The following is a 24,147-nucleotide window of genomic DNA, read 5'->3' as shown; positions in this document are numbered from 1 at the left end:
CGTTAGACAGGTACTGACTTAATATTAATATCTGGAATATTATAAATATATATATATATATATATATATATATATATATATATATTTTTTTTTTTTTTTTCACTGTGTAACAGATAAAACATGTCATGGAGCATTATAACATGAGACACATCATCAAAACTGCTGATGCTGAAGGATGAGAACATGGATATGAGTTTGCAGCAATAAGTGTTTTTCTTTTAATAGAAATGGAACATTGGCTAGTCAAACACACATTTAGCACAAAAGCTAAAGTTATAACAATAAAAAAAAAATTTGATATGCCTCAGTTCAACAGCAAATAAATATTGCACATTCAATTACTCAGGATTTGAAAACGATTAATCGTTCAGCCCTATCTCATAGCACAGAATTTGGCAGCTGTTTCCCCACTACCTGTTCAACACCAAACAGGATGAACATAGTGGGGCATTATGCTGCTTAAGAGCCAGGTATTTTCCCTTCAGGAGTCGGTAGAGACCAAAAGCAAGACTAAAAGATTAGACGTTGGACATGGATTTGCCAGGTGGCCAAAAACACGACTCCAAATGAATGCTAATGTTGCTCTGTGACTGCTGGATGTGTAAAACATATTGCTAACAAGTTCACTATATAAATTTGAAGGTGATCATATGTCAATAACCAAGTTTCTATCCAAAAATGGCGCACATTTTAAACAAATTTCCACATAACTCCTTCCACTTACTGTTATGCGAGTATTAGGAAGCATGGGCACATTGAGATAAACAACTGGCGGCGCTAATTCTCAAGTCTGGTGCTATTAAACCACTGAAGAGGATAGGGCGTATTCAACGCAACAGCATTCGATCAAATGCCATTTCTTCTAAAAGCAGAAAGAGAAGACTTGACCCTGTGTTACCATCTCACTTACCTTAATGCATCTATGTAAGGAAGCAAACCGCACATTATCCGGCAAAAAAATATGCTTATGTCACAGATGAGAGTAAAAGGAAACATCCCGTTTTGAGGCCCAGCTAGCTAAAGAGTGTTTAAAACAGCTAATAAACTCAATCCACACCATTTACCCATTACCAGTCCCCGAGTTATAGTAATCTGGATTAAAACATCTGGAACAGGCCCCTTCTGTGACCGGTGAGACAGATAAGCTGACAGAGCACAGCTAACTCTGCCTACTGCCTCTTGAATTTAGACGCTCTCCAGTAGCTTATAGCGCAGTCTAGCATCGCTTCTCTAACAGCAGTGAGCGGCGGAATGCGTTGGTGTCGCGAAGCCAGCGGTTAGCATACACCTTGCAACCACACCCTGGCTGGATTTTGGGTGGTGGTCCGTGGCTGGCTGCTGCAGCTGGCTGGTGCAGCTGGCTGTTTGCGAAGCATTACGTAGCATGCGAGCCACTGACCTAATTCCACAAATCTGCTGGCCTAAATCACAGGGACTCTCCAAATAAATGAGAGCTGTCCTGGGAGCGGCAGGGTTTAGCCACAGCACAGTGGTGTAGATGACACACAAGGATCGTAATTCACTGTATGCTGGGTGGGTGCTTCATCCTATCACTTATCGTATAGTTTTACACTCTGAAATTAGCAAAGTATACCAAAGTATCTCTCTGCTTTTTTTTTTGTAATCCTATTACCAAGACTATTTCTGATGCTATGGCTAGGGAAATATGGTCATGAAGTGTGGATAGAGGAAAGACGCTGCGATGGAAAGGAGCTTTGTTGTGGCATTCTTATTTTACTCAGCTGTTTTAGGATAATTTAATCCTTACAATTTTTGCAACACTCCTTTCCCAGGTAAAAGCAAAAAGGGGTTGGATAATTTGTCCAATCATCCAATCGGGATCTTTTTATCTCTCAGAGTATTAGCTGCAGGTCAATTAGCAGCTACAATTAGCCATCAAACTTGTGACTCTAATCCACACCAAAGTACACTGGGTATACAGTGCAGGAGGTGATGCAGGCAAAGTTTGAAAGCCTTTATGCAGAGATCAAAATGAAGGTTTGCTATGATTCAGGCAGACAGACTGAGGACCATGTGTGCAGATCAAGAATGAGCATGTGAGCTACAGCTGCTCATAAAGAAGTTTTGGTAAGAAGAAAAAGACAGCGGAGACTTTTTTCTTTGGCTAGCTTCAACAAATAACTTAGAGGAACAGTGTCTAATGTAAGGAAAAGGGATGACTGCAAACAGTGCAAGGTATGCAAGTGCGGGTAGATTTAGCTTAGTAAGCTAGTGGAGTGAGCACATCTGTCTGACTGACCTTTCTCGCTGACGCTTTCCATGTCCACGTCCTCACAGCTGGTGTACTCGGGCGTGGAGCCGCCCTCCTCCTCTGAGCTGCTGATGGACATCTGCCTCTTGTTGACTCCGCGCTTGCTCTTGTATGACCGTGGAGGGGGCGGCCGCAGGGACTCCGACTGGTCCGAGCTCTGAGAGTCCTTCCTCAGCAGGTTGTCCCCACCCTTGTCCCTTGGTGTCCGTGCCGGACCGTGCTCCAGGCGGCCTTTGTTCTGGCCCCAATCCGGAGGCACCGGTACCCCAGGTTGGGTTCCTGATCTCACTCCACCTCCTGCAGGTGGAGCGCCCCCTCCAACCCCCACGGTCCTATCCCCAGAGTAGGCTTGGTGGTTCTCCAAAAGGGCCTTGCGGTCTCCCGCCCCTCCTCCACCTCCACCCCTCCTGGCCAGACGGTTTTCAGGTACCTCCCCACCTCCTCCACCCCCTCCTCCGTCGCCAGGCCCCAGTCCCACCTCGTTGATCGCCAGATCGCTGTGTCGTCGTTCATGGCGAACCTTGGACACCCTGGCGTGCATGCGCATCTCCTGCTCCTCCTTCTGCGGTTTCACCGGGTATCGTGCCAGGTTGGGATCACTACGGTAACGATTCTGGAACTCCTCCTCACGGCGCTGGCGCTCCCTCTGCTCCTCGTCCTCTGGGCGTCTCCGGTGGGATTCTGAACGACCCAAGTTCCCCTCCCCGTCCTCGTAGTCCTGAGAATGGATCTTCTCCAGCCTCCGTCCATCTCCTAAGCGTCTCTCTCCTCTCTCCCCTGGAACCACTCGCTCATCCAGGGATGACTGAGAAGGCAACTTCCCAGCAGCTCTTCGGCCACTACCGCGGCCCATGCCTCCCTTACCATTTTGTTCATGGAGGGAAACTGGCCTTTTCCTGTACGAGAAGAGGATTCATTATACCAATGTGTCATGTAGTCTACAGATATAAACACAGGTGCATCTTTTTCCATTATAACAAGCATTTGTCAATGAAAATAAGGCTGAGAAGAGTTGTTTTTTTACAGAAATATTTTGTGCTAAGAACATCCTTTATGTATTTGCAAAACCATACGAACAGATTCAAACTTCCACTAGCCAACAACTCTTACCTAACTCACCCCCTGGATGAAAACAAAAGGATTGAATCAAAGACCTATCCAGACTAAAAACCTGTGACCTCACTTCTGCACTGGTGAAAACAGACACCGATCCATTTCTTTACCTCAGGGATTAAAAAGCAACAGGAGCTTTAGCCAGCAAGCAGTCCTGGCTTTCTGGGTTTTGAAAAAAATATGGTTCCCATTCTCCAATTCTTCATTTTCCATCATGTTCATGAAAAAACAAAATGTCAAAGATCCTTTGGTGGCAGCTACTGCCACATAAAAATGAAATATATCACAGAAGTTGTGTCCAACGTGTGTATCTTAATGCCTTACTTTTCTCTAGGGGGTTCACTTTGGGAGCGGGAGCCAGGCATGGCGTCGGCCCCCTTGGCAGCAGTGACACTGGCGGGAAGCTGTGTCCCGTTAGGCGGCCCTGCGTTGGCGTTGGTGCTGGAGGACTGGGCTTGGGACCTGGAGCGGAGCAGCTTCCTGTCCCGTTGGGCCTCACCTCCAGTGGCTGGGGTGCCCAGGCTCCCAGGTCGCGCCCCTGACCCTGAAAACCATTCTCCTGATTTGGTAAGAATCTCCTGCTGTTTACGGCACAGGTTGCATACCCACATTACCTACAGGGGTTGAGAGGACAAAAGTGTTTGCAAGCTGGGTTCAGTAGCATTACAGAAGAACATTAAATCAAATGAAATACCTAACAACAAAATGGTTAGGCATGCCTGTGACAGAGAAATGTGCACAAATTACACATCAACAAATTAACTGAATTGAACATGTAGCTCTATCACCAAACAAATGCAGAATTGTTAACTGTATGGGAACAGATACAAGTTCTCCTAGACATTTAAAAGTCTTGTATCTTTGTAACTTTCCCAAACACCTTTTATAGCATCTTACAGTACATCAATAAGCCACCTTTACAAAAAAAAAATCGAATTTTAGAAAGTACTCAGACATGAAAGACATATCCATTATCTGTGAACACATCCTGGTGGAGGCTATGGTAGTTCTGAACTGCATATTTTAAAACTAGAGAACCCCCTTAAGAGGTCAAGTTTCACCTGTTCTGTGGTTCTATTGCTGCAAATATTATGACTCTTATCCTTTTGCATTGTAAGCCATTATAAAAATGTATTATTTTCAAAGATTGATCTGTTATGCTCATGGTGGTGATATAACAGCACACTTCAGAGTGCTACAAAGACTGTTACAGTACTGTAGTGGAAGAAGAGGAAGGGAACATGAACTCTAAATGGTATTGTACTGTATGTATGTATCATTTTCATTCAAAAGGAGATTGAGTAAAGCTATTCAAGTCAGTGGATCATCTTTGCACATGCAGGCAATGCTTTTCTGTTATTTAGACTCTCCTAATACTCTGAGATGCACCATCACAAAGTAAGATTGATGCCCACAGCCATGTACAGTAGCCATGATAACATTTGATTCTTCAACCTGTAAATCAAACCCTATAGACAACATCAAATACTCACATGTAGCCATGGCTACTGAATATCGCCTCACTTCGACAGCACACAAACAGGGTTTATCTCCCTCAGTATTTATAATCCCAGCGGTTTTATTTTTCAGAAAAACAAATCCAAAAGCAAAGAGGAAACGCAGTCATCCCTTGTATTCCACTGCAAAACCTTGGCACAAGTTGAAGAAACAAAAGAAAAAAAAACACCTCTGGGACCTCCGGAAAACCCCAAATGTTACTCCTTGATTAGCAGTCAGTTTAGCAGTTAGCTTTCAGCGCGCCAAAGCACATTTATCATGGCCTGATTGAATCCTAGTTGGCGCATGTCCAGACTAATCTAAAGTAAATCAGCAGCCCGCACGGCCCACAGCTGTCGGCCAGCCACCCAGCCACACACCACAGTCTCTTTCTCTGTCTCTCTGTTTCTCTGCCTGTCTGTTCTCCACCTCTTTACCTCAGCTGAGTGGCCACAGATTTGCAGTAGCCAGTAATCCTTTCAGCCCCTCGCCATTATTCAACTCATCATTTGATGGCAATACCAGCTCACGATTCATAACTTCTAACCTACAATATATCCCCCTACCCTCCCCTCCTCTTCCATTATCCCCCTCAGGCAGAACTACACAGGGTGGAGATTAAGCCCCAGATGCGCCAACCCCCCTTCTTCCCTCTTTCCTAGTGCATGATGGGATATAAACTACTTTATCATGTACAGTGAAATGTACAGAAACAAATGCATCAATTTCACACCTCAAATTTCAGCCAAAAGCAAAAGATAGTCAAATCAGTCTTCACATGTGGATAAACTTTAGACTTCTGAAGACATTTTTAACTCTCTAATGCCAAGACCTACGACTCGGATTATTGGCGTTTTTATATTCTGTTGCCAATATGATGCCTTGCTTTGCAGATGTGAACATGTTTTTGTTTTACAAAACCCTTCTTTGACATTTTATCCACGTTTGATATGCGGCAGTTTTCAACAGTTGGTGCTTTGGACACATTTCAGATGGAACTCAAAAAGTATTGAGTTGGGATTGTATCAAACTACTGTCAAGTACCACAAGTTAAATGTCTGGACAGATTCATAATTAGATAGTTACCAATTTTTGAATTATACATTTTTTTATTTTTATTTTTTTACCTGGAGTTCTTGTATAGCTTGGCTGCATTCTCAGCTGCCAAAAAAGCAACAAATGATCACACAAAAAAGACTTTGAAATTGGACAACACAGACTTCTTTTTGTTAAATTGAAAGGTGTCTTTTTTAGAAAAACACATGTATAGTTTTCAAAGTAAGATATAATTTTATCTTATCAAAACTCTAGTGACATATTGGCACTAGTATTGAAGATGTTCACAGCCAGCCCTAGTGTTGAGGTTCAATCAGCACCCGGATGGCCTGTGAGTATCTGTTGGTTGCTGTGCTAGTCGGCGCCAACGAAAATGAGTGAATGCTCTAATCCACGAGCCTAAACCTTGAATAAAAGTATCATATAGTAAGACGCACATCATGGGATGACTGTTGATGGCCCAGTGTGTTCTTAAACCAAAGAGAGACATTAAAAAAACAGATCTCATTTTCTAACGGCATGTGTTTGTTATGTGCTTTACAGCCTATACACTGCAGATGGGGGAGGGTAGTAGACAATAAAGAAGTTATAGAACGCATGGGCGCACACACAGGATATAATATAATCCTTTTTTGGAGTGATTATGCTCTGTGTTCCTGGATAGCCTGACAGATATTGTAGCGGGAATTAATTGTCTCTCTGTGTGTGTGTCTGTGTGTGTGTGTGCGTGTGTGTGTGTCTATGAGATGCAAAAGTCCCAACCTACAGTATGGTGTGTGTGACACATGTATTTGCAGTGGTGCTTGCTACCGGACCAGCTGGAGCGTGATGTCAGACCCTCAGCCAAGCCGACCAATCGGCTCCCTCCGTCCAGAGGCAGCCCACTGTCGTGTCACCTTGAGTTCAACTCTTCACTGTGGAGCGGAATGTGTGTGTGTGTGTGTGTGTGTGTGTGTGTGTGTGTGCGTGTGTGTGTGTGTGTGTGTGTGTGTGTGTGTGTGTGTGTGTGTGTGTGTGTGTGTGTGTGTGTGTGTGTGCGTGCGTGTGCAGATATGTGAACAGTATGTATATTTAGGACGTTCTTTGAAACCGTCTCGCCTAAAAGGAGCGTGGTGTGGGCGACTGCCTGTAGGCGAGATGTGTTTGTGTGTGTGTGTGTGTGTGTGTGTGTGTGTGTGTGTGTGTGTGTGTAATAAGCAGTGCCATCTTGCTCATGTAATAATGTGTCAACCTCCTTCTGCCTAAAAAAATGTGTTTCTCCATGGTAACCAAATCACGGAGAGCCAGTGAGAGAAAGGGGGACAACACAGTGTGTGCAACTATAAAACTGAGAAGACAGACAGAGAGTGTGCGTCAATACTGAAGGACGATAACAGCAGAGTAAACTAAAAACTGCCATTTAGACTTGCTCAATATACCATTGTATTTGCTATCTGAAATTACCTAAGCATGGATTTCCTTCCCTTTCCTTGCTATTTATTTCCTTTTCTGTCCTTTCTTTTCTCTACTCTATTTTCTTCCTTTAAATTCCTTTCCTCTCCTTTTTTCCCTCTCCTTTTTTCCTCTTTTCCTTTACTTTTCTTCTCTTTCTGTCTTTTACCTTCCCTTTCTTTCTTTCTGTCTTTCCTTTCCCTTCCATTTCCTTCACTCTACTCTATTAATTTACTTTTTCATTTCCTTTCATCTCTCCTCACCCTCTAGCACGGCTGACACACCTAGCTGACTTGACAAATGAAGACACCACACACCTGTCACTCATACTTCTCTGTCCCATCCTCCCTTCCCTTCATCTCCCGCCCCCAGCGCTGCTCCATCCATCTGCTGACAAAATGGTGAAGGCGTGCATCTGCAGCTCTGCCAACAGCCACAGCTCATGACCAAAACAGCATTCATTTAGGCCTGAATTGTGTGAACATCAGCCTTTTCCTTAAATGGGCAGAATAAATGGGAGCCTTGGGGCCGGCGGGGCAGTGGGGAGGGTGTGGTTGGCTTTCAGTGAGCGTGTGCACGGACCCTGCCCTCAACACACACACACACACACACACACCTCGGCAGAATGACATATGAGGCAGCGCTGGGTGTAAACTCCCATCGTTCAGGGAATGATAAATCCTGAATGGTGGAAAGAAAGACGACCGCAAAAGACATAATGCTCCATTTCCTCTAATAAGGTAGTAGATCAACTTTTCAAGCAGGCCGAATGCATTCAGTGGCTAGGAAGGCTGAAAGGACAGAAGGAGGAGAAGAATCTCTCGCTGCTCCCAGTGCTCATTACCCAACATGTCCTCCAAATCAAACAGCAAATACTGTACGTTGTACGTAACAGCCCTACAAAGGGACACGCCTAAGCGTTTCCTGATCTGGCAAAGCGAGACTATCTTAAAATTAGTCCCTTGATCCCACCAGTATGTAACCGATGTAAATCCCAGATAGGTACTCTAGCACATTCTTTCTGGGCATGTAGTAAACTTCATTCATATTGGAAGTGTATTTTTCTGTTTTTTTCTGATGGCTTTTGGTAAGAAGTTGGTACCCAGCCCCTTGGTAACGATCCTGGGGGCCACAAGCGTCCTCTCCTCCGTCAATAAATTTGAAAGAAAAGCCTTTCAATTTGGGACGGTGATTGCAAAAAAGTTGATTTTATGTGTATGGAAATTGGATTCTGTGCCTTCATATAATTTGTGGTTGGGACCCAATACTGAATTACCTTAAAAGTGTAAGCTCCTAGACATCGGTTATCGTATAAAACCTCACTGTGCAAATGAGTATGTGATTTTGTATAAGTCAAATTCATTTATTTTTACAACTTTTTGATGTTTTTCCTAGTACCCATCCTAAATATGACCACGGATTATTGTTGTTATTCAAGATGTGCTGTGTTCGGTATGTTGTGCTCTTTGTTAGTTGTTTTTTTTACATTTTTATTTTTTATTTATATGTTTTTTTTGTTTTTTTTATTCTTTTTATTGAAAATCAATAAACATATTTTTTTTTAAAAGGTAGTCCCTTGATAAGGTAAGAAAAAAAAATATCTTGGTTGGGTTACAATTAGATAAGGGGACCATATTATATTTCAGTCAGGAACACTCTTGTCATACCCTGAAAATCCAGAGTTCTCGCGAGAGCACAATTTGAATTTCCTCAGCATGTACACTCTGGCATAGAGAGCCGAAGTCCCGCCCCTTCCGGTGGACCTCATGGGACCTAAACTCAGAAAAAATATGAATACTAGTGAACGGGGAGAAGCAAATTATTTTTTGATCCCGTTTGAATTGAGCCATGGATTACAAATATGATGTTCGTCAATTTAAAAGATAATTTTTCAACCGAAGAAAGTCTCAGTTAGCCGTAGGTTTGACATAGTACCACTTAGTTTTGTGTGAAACCGCTCAGTGAACTACATCTCCCGTCTCACACAATCTACCTCACCTAGCTTGATGCTCGGCTTGCTCGCTAGCTAACTAGCTTAGCTCTGTTCCACAACACGTGACGTTATCTTAACGGCTGTGTTTTATCCAGTCAAGTGTTCTCAGCAGATAAGCAAAAGAACAAGCAAGATCCTCTGTTCATTAGAGTAAAGTTACATCCCCGGTAAAAATACACACACACACACACACACACACACACACACACACAGGTACGATACACAGAGACATCGTAGCTTCAGCGAGACGTCATCCATGAAGTGTGTAGTTGTTCTAATTACGTATTTTCACAGTCTTATACTTCAACAGTTTAACCATAACCTGAGAATTTCTTCGGTTGAAAAATAATGTTTTAAATTGACAAACATATTTGTAATCCATGGCTCAATTCAAACGGGATCAAAACATAATTATTATCTCTCTATTGACTCCAGTTCATACTTTTTCGAAAGATAGGTCCCATTGGCCGGAAGTAGAAGGGTGTGACTTTGGCTCTCTATTGAGTAATGATGCTCATTAACTATGCCCTTTTAGCCGAGCTGCACCAATCACTTCGGTGTATCTGATATAGGCGGGCCAGAGGCATTAGTCATTAGTAAACATTGCAAGATGGCTACCGATGAACACCAGTTGTTTGAAACGGCTTTGGTCGCTACAATGAATGAGTTTGCTAGACTTGGCTTTTTATCTTAAAGAGGAACAGAAGGTGCTCCAATCCTTCCTTTGCAAGAAGGGCGTTTTGGCTGTTTTGCCGACCGAATACAGCAAGAGTTTAATCTACCAGTTAGTTCCTCTGGTAGCTAAGAGTTTAATCTACCAGTTAGCTCCACTGGTAGCTAAGAGTTTAATCTACCAGTTAGTTCCTCTGGTAGCTAAGAGTTTAATCTACCAGTTAGCTCCACTGGTAGCTAAGAGTTTAATCTACCAGTTAGCTCCGCTGGTAGCTAAGAGTTTAATGTACCAGTTAGCTCCTCTGGTAGCTAAGAGTTTAATCTACCAGTTAGCTCCGCTGGTAGCTAAGAGTTTAATCTACCAGTTAGCTCCTCTGGTAGCTAAGAGTTTAATCTACCAGTTAGCTCCTCTGGTAGCTAAGAGTTTAATCTACCAGTTAGCTCCGCTGGTAGCTAAGAGTTTAATCTACCAGTTAGCTCCTCTGGTAGCTAAGAGTTTAATCTACCAGTTAGCTCCTCTGGTAGCTAAGAGTTTAATCTACCAGTTAGCTCCTCTGGTAACTAAGAGTTTAATCTACCAGTTAGCTCCACTGGTAGCTAAGAGTTTAATCTACCAGTTAGCTCCTCTGGTAGCTAAGAGTTTAATCTACCAGTTAGCTCCGCTGGTAGCTAAGAGTTTAATCTACCAGTTAGCTCCTCTGGTAGCTAAGAGTTCAATCTACCAGTTAGCTCTTCTGGTAGCTAAGAGTTTAATCAACCAGTTAGCTCCTCTGGTAGCTAAGAGTTTAATCTACCAGTTAGCTCCGCTGGTAGCTAAGAGTTTAATCTACCAGTTAGCTCTTCTGGTAGCTAAGAGTTTAATCAACCAGTTAGCTCCGCTGGTAGCTAAGAGTGTAATCTACCAGTTAGCTCCGCTGGTAGCTAAGAGTTTAAACTACCAGTTAGCTCCTCTGGTAGCTAAGAGTTTAATCTACCAGTTAGCTCCTCTGGTAGCTAAGAGTTTAATCTACCAGTTAGCTCCGCTGGTAGCTAAGAGTTTAATCTACCAGTTAGCTCCTCTGGTAGCTAAGAGTTTAATCTACCAGTTAGCTCTTCTGGTAGCTAAGAGTTTAATCAACCAGTTAGCTCCTCTGGTAGCTAAGAGTTTAATCTACCAGTTAGCTCCGCTGGTAGCTAAGAGTTTAATCTACCAGTTAGCTCTTCTGGTAGCTAAGAGTTTAATCAACCAGTTAGCTCCGCTGGTAGCTAAGAGTTTAATCTACCAGTTAGCTCCTCTGGTAGCTAAGAGTTTAAACTACCAGTTAGCTCCTCTGGTAGCTAAGAGTTTAATCTACCAGTTAGCTCCGCTGGTAGCTAAGAGTATGGGGCTCTGGATACGTCACCCCGTGTATTGTTGTGATTGGTCGTAGTGTTATCCAATTGCGTGCATGCCAATCTCTAGGTATGGTGAAGGGTATGTGATGATGTGGGGCTATTTTTATGAGCAGCACTGTATACTATTTATACATATTGGCAGGTAAAAAGCAGACTCAAATACAATTCTAAAACTCAATTTGGCTGTTTTTAATTCATTAATTAAGTGTAGTACCCTATCCATAGTTGTTATTCACTTGACAAATCAGTAAAGCTTAACTATATGATACACAACATACAAGAGGTTAGTTAATAAATATATTTATGTCACACTTACTTTGAAATGCTGAAGTAGATCCTGGGCAGTTGCATGGCCCATGAACTGCTCCATATAATCTTGACTGGACGTGGTCATTTAACCAATAACGCACATGCAAGTCCAGTTGTTTGCTTTTGGTTGTCTGGTTCAGTGTCTCGTTGAACATAATTACAAAAGCATCGCATTCAAGTCTTAAATTTCATTTAGAAGTGGTCTTAAAAAGTCTTAAATTTAACTTGTTTATACCTGTAGCCACCCTGATAAATGAAGCTAAACTGGGAAAACTTGTATTGCATAGCTGCATGTTTTTTGTCTCAGACTCATTTTTTAGTGATGTCGCCACATTCCCAGAGCTCAGCAATTAACTTGGTGAATACAATGTTATTTTTACTGATACGAATCACAGCCCAAACTTGTAACCCACACGTGGGCTTTCACTTTCCACTCATAGCTTTTCAGTGAGGGTGATTATAATAATAATAATAATAATAATATTAATAATCATAGCAGAAGCAGCACTTGTAACAGTATTACAAAGCACTTTACAAACATTAAAGACTTGAGAAGGGGTGGGAATCACGGGGTACCTTTCGATACGATACATGGCTCATGATACCGATGATATCACAATAGCGAACTCTGCTATATCAATATATTGCTAGACAGTCCCATAATGATACATCACGTTATCGGTCTAACTATGAACACAAAATGCCCCGTGAAAATGTGAAGTGCGGGTTTTTTCTTTTTATTCACTGCAAGTCCAAACTGTTAGCAAACAGCACAATTCTGCAGCACAACTTTTTCAGTCTGTACATTAAAATGACAGAACTATGGGGCAACTATGGGTCTAGACTTTGGACTTAAACGTGGCTGGGATATCTGTTACTTTTTCCTTAAACTGCTGCCTGCCATCTCGTTGAAAACATATACATATGTTTATTTGGTTTATGGGTTATTGTCTATTTGTTACTATTTTGTCGAATGGTCTGGAATATTGTATTTACTTTGTCATCTTTTCTTGATTTTTGTCTGGGTGGGCGGTGATGATGGAAGGGGTGGGGTGGGGTGGGGTGGGAGGGGTGTTCATGTTGCGAACGATATATTGCTGTCTTGATATTTTTTCCCACCCCTAGTATTGAGCATGTTGCTCTTGGTTTTTGCCAGATCCAGTCAGGGAGCTTCTATTATTAGACATTCAAGTTGTAGCTGAGAAGAGAAGAGATACTGTCAGCACTGAAATCAGGCTCTGCTATAATGTTTCTCAGGCTCATAAGCACTATTGTTTGTAGCCCAGGAAATGTGTGTTGGTGTGAGGATGGATATACGGGGAGAGAGAAAAGACATAGGGTCAGACTGATACGTAGAGTGGACAGATGAAGGGAACAAAGAGTGTTACAGAGGCTACTACGGATTCAGTGGTGTATGAGAAGGAGTGTGAGGAGGAGGAGGAAAGAGCAGCGGGTTAGTCATCTAGTACAGAGAAACATGATTGAGATTATGCAGTGCATCCTCCTTTCCAAGTAAAAAGTGTCAGCTTGATGCTGAAGGCCTGTGTTGCTGTATCAGTGTGAATATGAGCCCGTGTGTTGTGTGTTAGTGGTAAATTGAAGGCCAAAAACTAATTTAAAGCGCCCATATTATGCTCATTTTCAGGTTCATAACTGTATTTTAAGGTTGTACCAGAATAGGTTTACATGGTTTCATTTTCAAAAAACACCATATTTTTGTTGTACTGCACAGCTCCCTCTCACTGCTGCAGATCCTCTTTTCACCTGGTTTCTGGTTTAGCTACAGAGTGAGACCTCTTTTCATCTTCTTCTTCTGTACTATCTTTGATTGCACTCGCACATGCCCAGTAGCTCAGATGTAGATCATGTCAGCTAGCTAACTCTAGAGACAGTAAAAGAAAGCCTGTTTCTCCAACTTTGGTCAGTTACAAGGCAGGATTAGCTGGGAGACTTCTAAATGAGGGCGCACATGTAAGTAGTTCTTTTGTAGATTATGGTGAACTTGTGTGTGTTGTAGCAGTGCTTTGCTATTGAGAACGACGTAGCATGCTAGCGTTAGCATGCTAACGCTAACGCTACGAGCTAACGGTTGTGGTTAGCCAGCTCATTTCGGACTGTGACATCACAGTCCGAGCCGATTTTGAACAGCTGACTAGGAGACTGGAGGCAGAATACATTCAGAAACCATATCTCACTCAAAACAGCATGGATGATTTTTTTCAAAGTTTGTATGTGTGTGGAAGCACCAGAGACACAAAAGAACACCCCAAATCCCAGAAAAAGTGATTTTTTCATAATATGGGCACTTTAAAACCCACAGGGTACCAAATACTTACAATTAAATGCAGAAAACAGCTGCAACCAGACTACTAAAAATCCCAAATCAAACATGTGGAATTACATTATATGAAGCAAAATACTTAGCTACTGTAATGTGTGTGTGTGTGTGTGTGTGTGTGTGTGTGTGTGTGTGTGTGTGTGTGTGTGTGTGTGTGTACTATGTTTTCGTCAAACTACAAAGGTTCTGGTGTAATTTGTGGCTTGGGAATTGAATAAAAGTGAAACGGATTCACTTATCTTTGCCTTTTAAAGATGAGATATTTCAGCATGTATGGCTCATTCTGAAAATATTAAATCAAGGTTGTGTGTGTGTGTGTGTGTGTGTGTGTGTGTGTGTGTGTGTGTGTGTGTGTGTGTGTGTGTGTGTGTGTGTGTGCGTGCGTGCATGCATGCATGCGTGTGTTAGAATGCAGCACCTGCCTGCTATCCACTGGGAGGCAGTGCTCATCTACAAAAGAGACACCAGCACACAGCTTCTTCACACACTTCAGAGCTAGCTTAGCCTCACGGTGACATGCTTAATGATGTGTTCTGTTCACAAAGCAGCGGCCTCTGCGACGTGTGTAACGTTAGACAGCCAATCACCAGCCTTCAAGACCGGTCTCAAGACCACTTTTTAAAGGTCTCGTCTCAGAATCAACCATCAGCCTTGTCTTGGTCTCAGATAAAGGGATAATCAGGATTTTATTTTAAGACCAGTCAAGACCACAACTGCAGGGATATCACTAAATAGCCTGTGTATCGTCTGATTTGTGTGTTAACATCATTACTGCGATTGAATGTAAAACTTCCTGCTTCAAATGCAACCAATAACTTGACTCATTTCTAGTTTAGAAATGTGTTTCTGTTAACCCCCCCTTAACACACACTCCCAAAGTGAATGTATATCACAAGAGAAGAAGCTCTGGCTGTCTGGGAGATGTCAGCCAAGTCGTCAGTAATAACTTTTTATTCATTATGCATTTTATTTGTAAAGAGTTTATTTGCAAAAACAAAATCTAAAAGAAAACACACAGCAGTGTGTAAATTCGGCAACGTAACGCTAACAGACACAGCTGGGACAACCTAAAATGTTATATGCACTAAGTAAGGAAGCATAAAGAAAGGTAAACTAGCTAAAGTTATCAATCTGCCTCTGTACCAAAACTCTCCAGAAATCTCTTCACCCCTCACCCAAAGTGATTTAGCTAATATTAGCTATACATATTAGCTAGTTGTGTGTATACTGTATGTTTCAGTTGTTTGGTCTGGTTTTGGTCTTGGTTGTCTCGGCTTCAACCCCTCAAAGTCTTGGTCTTGTCTCGGTCTCGATGCCATGGGCAATTTTAGACCCTTTTTAGGGCCCCCCCTAAATTTCATCTCAGCCCATGTAAAAATTATAATAATTTTTTTTTTTTTATCAATTTTGTTACTTCAACTGAGAGTTTGTGAACTTGTCTGTTAGTGACCGAGGACAAACAATTACAGGTTCAGAGGGCTTGAAACAGGTTTAATATCCTGTGTGTCTGTCACCAATGCTATGCACCTTTAACCCAGTCAAGGAAAGGGTTAATAGAAACTTAGTTTCGGCCAATCGGAGGTGGTTGTGCCAGACTCCCGCCTTTGGCTGAGTCTCTCTCTGATCTGTCAGAGGGAGAGCAGGAGACGGTTGTGAAGTTTAACATTGGTAGTCCCCAGAGAAGAAGTTGGTCATTTCATGGTGCAGACGTAGGCAACTCAAATTGCTGAATGTAGAACACTGTGGGAGGGGGGTTAACACTTTTGCAAGGCACTGTATCCGTGTCACATTCTCATTAGGGTTTGATCCTAGAGTCGCACCTGCTCTATACACTCTGGTCTTGGTTACGACTTGGTCTCGGTTTAGGTGGTCTTGACTACAACACTGGTAGAAGCACGCTACATGCTTATTGGCTCACTGACTCTGCTGAGATTTACTCCTTAGGTATTGAAATTGCCTATTGAATGACGAGGTATTTTTCGATACTCAATACTTTAGAGGCAATTTGGTCGGTGCCTAAAAAGTATTGAATTGGGTACCAAGCCCTAGCCATGAGTCATTTACCGGGTTGCTTAAAAGAACTGGTCCTCTCATCACTAGATGGTACCTGGTAAGGAACAGGCTTTCAGGATATCAAGCATCTTTCTGAAAGAATTACCAAGCATAAAAGCAGCAGGACAATGTGGTAAAATTGGGCTTGCTCTGCAGAGCAAACATAGCTACCTACATTAACAGCACTTACAAACGGGATACTGAGCAGTATAGCAGCAAGTTAAGGAGAACAGGAATGTTCCCAGTTGGATAATCACCTGTGTTGTACTGTGTAATCTTCTGATTTTGTATCTGTCCAAAGTAGTTGCCCCACCATTTTTCCACCTAAAAATGCTACTGCAACTTGTTTCCCTTTTCTATTCCGACTTAACTATGTGCTGCCTAATCTGGATGCATCCGCGCAGTCAAACAAGTAATTTCTCTTTCTGACAGTTCAAGGCCTCAGCAACATCCCAAACTAAAAAGTCACTGCCATTATCTTCAACATTCCTGGCTTTGACAGGGCTCATCAGTAACAACACGTCAGTGACATATTTCAGCGACCAAGCATTGAGGGGAATTGGTAAAGTGGACAAAGTGGAACATATACCTGGGCCCCTCCCGTCTCCCCATGGCAAGGCTGGTCTGGTCTCAAACACGCAGGCAGGGAAAGCATGCAGCACAGGCATGAGTGTGCATTCATTATGCATTCAGATAAATGGTCTGTAGGTAGAGTGTGTTCTTATATGCATGCTATCTGAAATGCCAATCTCCCAAACCCCAATTTTTGTCTAGGATTTCAACCAGTATCCATTGGCCCCCCTTGCAGCACAGCCATGCCTACAGCCATAGGAAGAGGGGTCAGGATGGGTCAGAAGGGCCAGACGGCCTATATTATGGCTCATGCTCGCTCTGCCCGCCAGTGGATTTTTCAGGGTCTGCATTCATTCTCAGAATTAGAGTAGTGATGCAGGATCACCAGCTCGCTGCCCTGGGACCGCTTAACCACAATGATCTCTGAGGCGAACACTGATAGTGGGTCTGATTTCCTGTTTTGATACTGTGAATGAGCACAGACCCAAGTGTGAAAAGGGGAGACAATAGTAGTGACCCATGCAGCAAAAATCCATCACCCAGCAAGCCTTACCCTGTCCTTCACTATGAGACACTTTGCAAGGGGAGGAGACAGACAACGGACACAGAGTTAGTCAGGGTTTACACTGGAGAGGAAATCCTCTGAGGACACAGTAGCTCCCGCCCCACACTGTACAGTAAATGCTCTGAGAAATCAAAGTTAACACAAAACCATGACCTATCAGGGACTCCCTCTGTTCAGTTAAGTCAGTAATCCATAAGTGGATTTGTACACTCACTGGCTCCGTTCCAATCCGATAGCTTGCTCTCTTGCATCTGATATTGTTGCTTTTCAACCCATTTTTCCCTTCAGCGGGGAAATGAATAGCTCTGGCCAATATGGAGAAAAGAAAACTAAACTTAGATATTCTACATCACCTGTCCAGGGTAGAAGTCAACATGCTGTAAACACACAAGAGAGATCTCAGCTCCAGATTTGAACACAGCCAGCATTTTGTTTTACCTTCAGGTGGCCCAAACATCACATTCACAGCACAAAGAGAAAACACACCAAAAAAAAAAAAAAAAAAAAAAAGATGCTAACCACTTTGTCCTCCTTTGTGGCATGCAGTCCGGGTAGCAGTGAGCATTGAGAAAAGTGACGGTGGAAGTAAAGCAGGAGAGGAGAGGAGAGGAAAGGAGAGGAAGAAATGGAAGAACATAACAGATATAAGAAATAGAGATGCAGAGAGGGTGAATAAAGAAAAGAACAAAAGGAGAAAAGGGGGGAAAAGAGGACGTGGTGAAAATATTTGTTAATCACATTCTGCACAATTGATACACACACACTTCATATTCAGGGACAGAGAGTGAGGCGGTGGGGAGAGCAGTATGGGAATGTATGTGACCACTGACATGCATTAACCCCGCTTGGCGTGACTCGTGACCTGTGACAACATCAGGATGTGTCACAGCTCTGTGTCACCAAGAGGAAACTGGGAGGCCAAAAGCAACATGGAGCACTTTCTTCCACAACCCTTACCGTTAACAAACCTCTGTAAACATTCCACATTAGTGGAATGTAGTTCCACTAATGTGGCAATAAACTGCTTTCTGATTCTGATTCTGATACACTCCTATAAAAATCTCTTCAAACGTTTACAGTTAAGGGTGCTTTGTTCATGGCGTATGATGTGATGACAGCTCTTCGATGTTGCTGAAAGGGCAACATAAAAACGTTTTTGAATTATGATTAAGCTACGATATTACGATCATTTTGTTTTGAGCTCGGGATACAAACCAATTGGTTCAAAGAGGTTGTTGTTTTTACTTCATTTTGAATGCAAACCGCTCCGTGAATGCTGTGAATAAATGGAAATACAGTGTGATGAATGAATGCATCAATTATTTCTGATCCCTCTATAATAATAATGATAATGGCAAAGTTTGTTCATTATAATGTCAAGCAGGGGCAAAACTTTGTGTTGGGATGGCACTAGCACAGCATGTTGCTGTGATGCCTTCTGCAGGGCACAGGGCAGCACTACACAGCTCTGGCATTAGGAAGTGATGAATTATTACAGTAAGCTGCTTAGAAACAAATAACAGTGTATTGCCTAATATTTCTAGCCAATCAATTTGCAATTTTGCAGAGCTACCTATAGTGCTATGTACAGTATATAGTGATTTGTAACATTGAATTGATATTAAAGCGTCTCTCGACACTATTATTTTCAGAAAGGCTTTCATTGGCATTCAGTCTATTTAACAAGCTCAGATAAGGCACAGTAAGATTTCTGAGTTTGTGAAATGATGTTTAGAAATCATTTCACAAACTCAGAAATCCTGAAAAGCCTGTGGTAGTATGTGGTCCCATTGCTAACCTGTGAAAAACTTTGTAGCTGCAGTTGTTGTGCACAAATTAGTCTATATCCACGACGTTCAACTTCCGGGATTGCGGTGTCGCCGCCAGATATTCCGCCGGATGTCCCTCTTTTAGGCTGGATGTCCGTCACCTTCTGCTTCCTTTGTGTTGGAATTTTAAACTGCGGGGGATTTCTGAGGACTACGGTTAACTGCTCCTCAGATCTCTGCAGGGTAAATCCAGACAGCTAGCTAGACTATCTGTCCAATCTGAGTTTTCTGTTGCACGACTAAAACTACATTTGAACGTACACACGTTCCGCCAAAACAAGTTCCTTCCCGAGGCTATTTTGCAGAGGCACCGTGGCTCCGTCCGGCGCATAGACAATTGTGATTGGCCATTTAACCAGAGTGCGTTTTTCTCCCATCACGGAATTAGTGAACTAGCCAGACCTTGGAAGAAGGTCTTGCAAAGCGAGACTATGCACAAATTCAAATGAACATTAAGGTTACCCAACGCTTAAAGCTGAGCTTTCTGAACATATGACTAAAGTTACATTTCCCATGTGCTTGTTTAAAAGGATTACAAAGGGCGGTAATTATTTTTGAACAAGCCCAAAATCATATTGACCTTTGTTTGTTTTGGTACCTTTTAAGGGTACTAAATATGTTGGGCTTTTCGTTGTTGGTAATTTATGTAATGATAGCTGTTGTACATACAGCATATTTATACTCCAAATAATTTGCCGTTTACGGTTTATTTTAATACTGTGTTTTTGTCTTCAACCCTTGTGTTGTCCACGAGTCAAATTTGACCCATTTAACCTTTTTTTATATCAGAAATATTGTTTTCTTTCAACCAAATTGCCCAAAAATAACATGGATGCATGGATGTACGTTGTATGGAACCAAAACGTTCTTCGCAGGTGAAATGAATGATTACTTTCATTGAATTTTGGGTGTTTTATTAAATTTTACAGTATCCTGACTGAAGTTTGACATCATCTGTTCTTAACTATTAGACAAAAGAATTCATGATTGCTGCCTTTCTTTACTCAAAAATCAAGCTATAAAAAAAGCGTTGACAAAATTGACAAAAATAATTTAAAAGGCGCCAGAATAAGCACACACATTTATTTTTTTCAATTTTGACCCAGAAGGAAAACAAGGGTTATACTAGAGGGAAAAGCAGTGTGCTTCTGATGCGGGGTAAATGAGCACACCGTAGGCGGGAGAAGGTTTTTATGTAATAAAACAAAGCTCACACTTTCCTAACCCTGTTATTCTGCTTGGCCAGCTTTGACGAACAAGGACAGAGGCAAGCACCGCCGAGACCAAAAGAGCTTCACTTCTGATGCATCCCTCCCACACACACACACACACACACACACACACACACACACACACACACACACACACACACACGCACACACAAACACACACACACAGAGTTGTGTTCTCTTATCCCTTGTAAGAATTTATGAATTCAATTGCTCTGTGAGTGTCAAAATTAAGATCCGTTTTGGTCGAGTGATGCAAATCGTGAAAGGTAACTTCTGTGAATAAAGTAGTTATCATTATCAGAAATCCTTGTGAAAGGACAATGGCTGAAAGTAAACACGGAGTATGATTGAAACATTTTATTGCATTACGTACGTAAGTAGATAACAATGGAGTCCTACTGTATGATGTGAGGGAACCAGATACTGGATCTGTTTTGTAATTGGTGTAAACCCAGTTGATTTGACTGGACACTAACACATTCATTGATTAATTGATTCATTGTGTCAAAGTGACAAAACAATCTAGGTATATGTTGTCACACATTAAAAATAATGATTAAGTTATACAGTGTTTCATAATAAGATACTTTTAATTGTTATTTGCCTATTTTCCATACAGAAAAATAGTGGTGTGAATGGATATAATAATTACAGTTTACTATGCCACGATAGGAATCATTGATGAAGGTATTACTACTCAAATGTATAATTAAACTTGTTAAAATTTACATTTTTGTGTTATTTCGTTTTTGTAACGATATCCTGTCACAATAAATGCATTATATTATTAATATATTATCATAGACTTTGGAATATGACGGTCAAAATTCTAGTAGTTACCGAAATCCGGCACTTGTAGTGTTAAAGGGGTGATAGAATGATTATATAGGGTATTTCACACTGTTCCTTAAGGTCTTAAGCTTTTCTTCCAAATATGGTATGCTCATGAATATTTAGATGAGCTATGCGCTGATTGGTTGAGCGAATCCCCATACACACACATTAGAGACGAGACAGCAGCTCTCATATTCCAGACACTGCAATGTTTTGTTACCAAATTCACTTCTGAGACTTTTTTAATGCGAGAAATCAACTATATAAAGCTCAAATATGGGCCATTTTACGAAAATTGATGGCTAATTGCAAATGTGGTAAGAGTGTCAGACTTTAGGAGCTCCACACAGTCTGACGAGAAAGCGGCAGCCTGCTGGGCTCCATACCCAGGGCAAAGTCACACTTTGTGGATTACTGCACTACCAGGGCTCCGCGGTCGGCTGCCGGCATAACTATAATATATTTATGGTTTGAATTTCGTCACGGCACTTATATTACAGGTTCCCCAAGGTCTCACAAAGCTTAGCTAACACTTGTCCGATTTCAATGTAATGCATTTTTAGTGAATTTCAGAGGTCTCGTTAGGAGGAGGCTAGCTAGCTCTCATTGATGGACTCCAGCTCACCGTGGGCTCTATCAATGAGACTCGCGGACAAGAGGCGTTTCTTTCCCCGATCGTTTGTTTAAATAACTCAACACACATATCCATTATAAGATTAACTGGAACCTGTGGTAAGAGATTGCGGGCGTAACAAGCTCACTGATCGCGCTCTCACTCACACACACCGGCCATTTAGCAGGAAGAGGGGAGGGAGAGCAGCGAGCTGCAGGCCCTGGAGCTCTGTCAGGGCACCGGCGTTTGGTAGTCCAGTCACCCAGAAAGGGTGAATTTGCGCGGGTATTGAGCACCGCGGGCTGCCGGCCGTGACGGAGCTCAATCAAGCTCACAGCAGGCCGGGGTCTGTGACGGAGGACAGGCAGAGCGGCGATGTAGCAACCCAGGCAGCACCGGCCGCTGAACTCCGACACTCAGTCGGACACAATTTGCAATTAGCCATAAATTTTCATAAAACAGCCCATATTTGAGCTTTACATAGTTGATTTCTCGCATAAAAAAGTTTGTGAATTTTTTAATGGAATAGCGGAGATCTGTGCAACCTAGATTCAGAAGACTACCTGATTTCAGGTCAGTTGTGTAGTCTATGTAAATGTTGGGGCGTGACAAACATAGAAACTAGAGCCAAATGAGGAGGAGCCGCCGAGTTGACGTCAACTTGGCAGCTCATTGAGATTCGCCCGTTTTCAGGCAGTTTCAAATAGTGAGATTTGCAGAGGAAAGAGGTGTCATTGGGATTTTGAGGTTCTATGTATGTCCTAGTTACCCACCAAACTGTCGTTTTTCAACTATGACAAGGTGAAATCGGTTTTGCATTCTATCACCCCTTTAACATAAATATACCTTAAAATCGCCTTTTCTTTTGACTGTGTTTACTTTTTTAGGCCCCTGAAATTTCACTTTAAAGTGACGCTAAGTATCATCTCATGGAAAGAAATTCCATATTAAACGCTCCTTATTATGATTATATAAAAAGTTATTTGGAGCACATTTTCTTTCAAATAAATCCTTTATTTGTTTTATTTATAGACTGCATTTACATCATGCTAGTGTCTGCTGTGAAAGCAATATCACTGGCTTTACCAACAGGGATACTATCTTTATCCCCAGTTCTCACTGGTCTTTGAGTTCTGCATACGCGTGTGCCAGTGTGAGTTCAAGCCCGGCTGGGCTAGGTGGATCCTGAACAGATTGGGGACCAGCAGGCCAAGGATGCAGGGCCCATATAGTCAAGTACGATACCCAGGAGGAGGTCCTTTCTCTTGGGTTGTAGCCCATAAAATGCTTGGATGGAGGGCTGGGTCTTAAAATAGTGCAAACATGTTTATGGATGGATGCCACACTGATTCAACCTGGATCAAATGAATGGTTATAAATTATTGATACGGTATGGGTCTTATGTTTTATAATAGCATGGCCTCTGGAGCCTGTAGCATAGAGGTAACGCCGCTCATCAAGGGTGTACCTTTGGGTTCAACATTGGGGGGTGGGGGTTGAGATCTCCAACTATCTAGGCAGGTCCCGGGACATGTCTGCATGTATTTTATGAAAAGCTACAAAAACATTTGTTTTGATTATTGGGAAGGTTCTAATCCCCCCATCCTCTCGTAAATTACGCCTATGATGCTCATGGTACGTGTCCACTGTGGCATTTTTTGACGGCAGTGATCGGCCCGCTCCCCAGCATTGGTTGTTGGTGGGCTCGCCACTAGCAGTTATCAGTTTCTCTTCAATGATCACTGACAAGCAATGAAAACTGGCTCCACCCTCCTACAACTCTGATGGCTGCACCTGATTGGATGAACGCTTCACGTGGGCTGTCAGGTCCTGAATTTCAAATCAGGCCAACATGGCGGCTCGTTTGGAGACTCTCTTATCTTACGGAAATAGTTCACCAAAATGTGTTTGTGAAAACATTTTATGTGAGAAATAAGTTATGTAGTTGTCTGTTATCTGTCTTCATTTTAGATCGACATTGGTCAGGTTGAAAGATTTTCGTAAGTTTTTGAGAGGCGGCGAGTCGAGCTGGACGCCCCTGATTTGCATAAAATAACCTGGACCTCAACTTTATGCAAATGAGGAGTGGGCAACTCGACGCCCCGCTTCGGAAGTCGTTGCAAAGCTAGCAGAATCTATTTGCATGGCTGCTCACATAGACATTGGACATTTGTGTTCCCCATGGGTTGATCTTAAATAACTTGTGTGATTTCTTACAATTTTCTTCTTGTGCCTCCAATACTTGTTTTATGACCAGTATTGGGCAAGTTACTTCCAAAATGTAATACATTATAGATTACTAGTTACTGTCATTTGAGAGTAATTAGTTATATTACAATATTACTGTCTCTGAATTGTAATGCGTTACACTACTTTTGCATTACTTTTGAGTTA

General features: G+C 42.2%; 1 protein-coding gene across 1 annotated transcript in view; it reads right to left on the bottom strand.

Moving 5' to 3' along the window:
* rims1b (regulating synaptic membrane exocytosis 1b) overlaps nucleotides 1–24,147 on the bottom strand; it is a 106,280-nt gene that overhangs the window by 56,341 nt on the left and 25,792 nt on the right. The window contains exons 3-5 of the mRNA XM_028589848.1: nucleotides 17,765–17,776; nucleotides 3,710–3,999; nucleotides 2,261–3,168 (exon numbers count right to left, since the gene is read on the bottom strand). Of these exons, the coding sequence (XP_028445649.1) occupies nucleotides 2,261–3,168; nucleotides 3,710–3,999; nucleotides 17,765–17,776 (1,210 nt within the window). The remainder of the gene's footprint in view (nucleotides 1–2,260; nucleotides 3,169–3,709; nucleotides 4,000–17,764; nucleotides 17,777–24,147) is intronic.

This window comes from Perca flavescens, chromosome 2, assembly GCF_004354835.1.
Source record: "Perca flavescens isolate YP-PL-M2 chromosome 2, PFLA_1.0, whole genome shotgun sequence".
In the NCBI taxonomy this organism is placed as follows: Eukaryota; Metazoa; Chordata; class Actinopteri; order Perciformes; family Percidae; genus Perca; species Perca flavescens.
The sequence above is the reverse complement of the archived record's forward strand: the minus strand, read 5'-3'. Positions and strand labels throughout refer to the sequence as shown.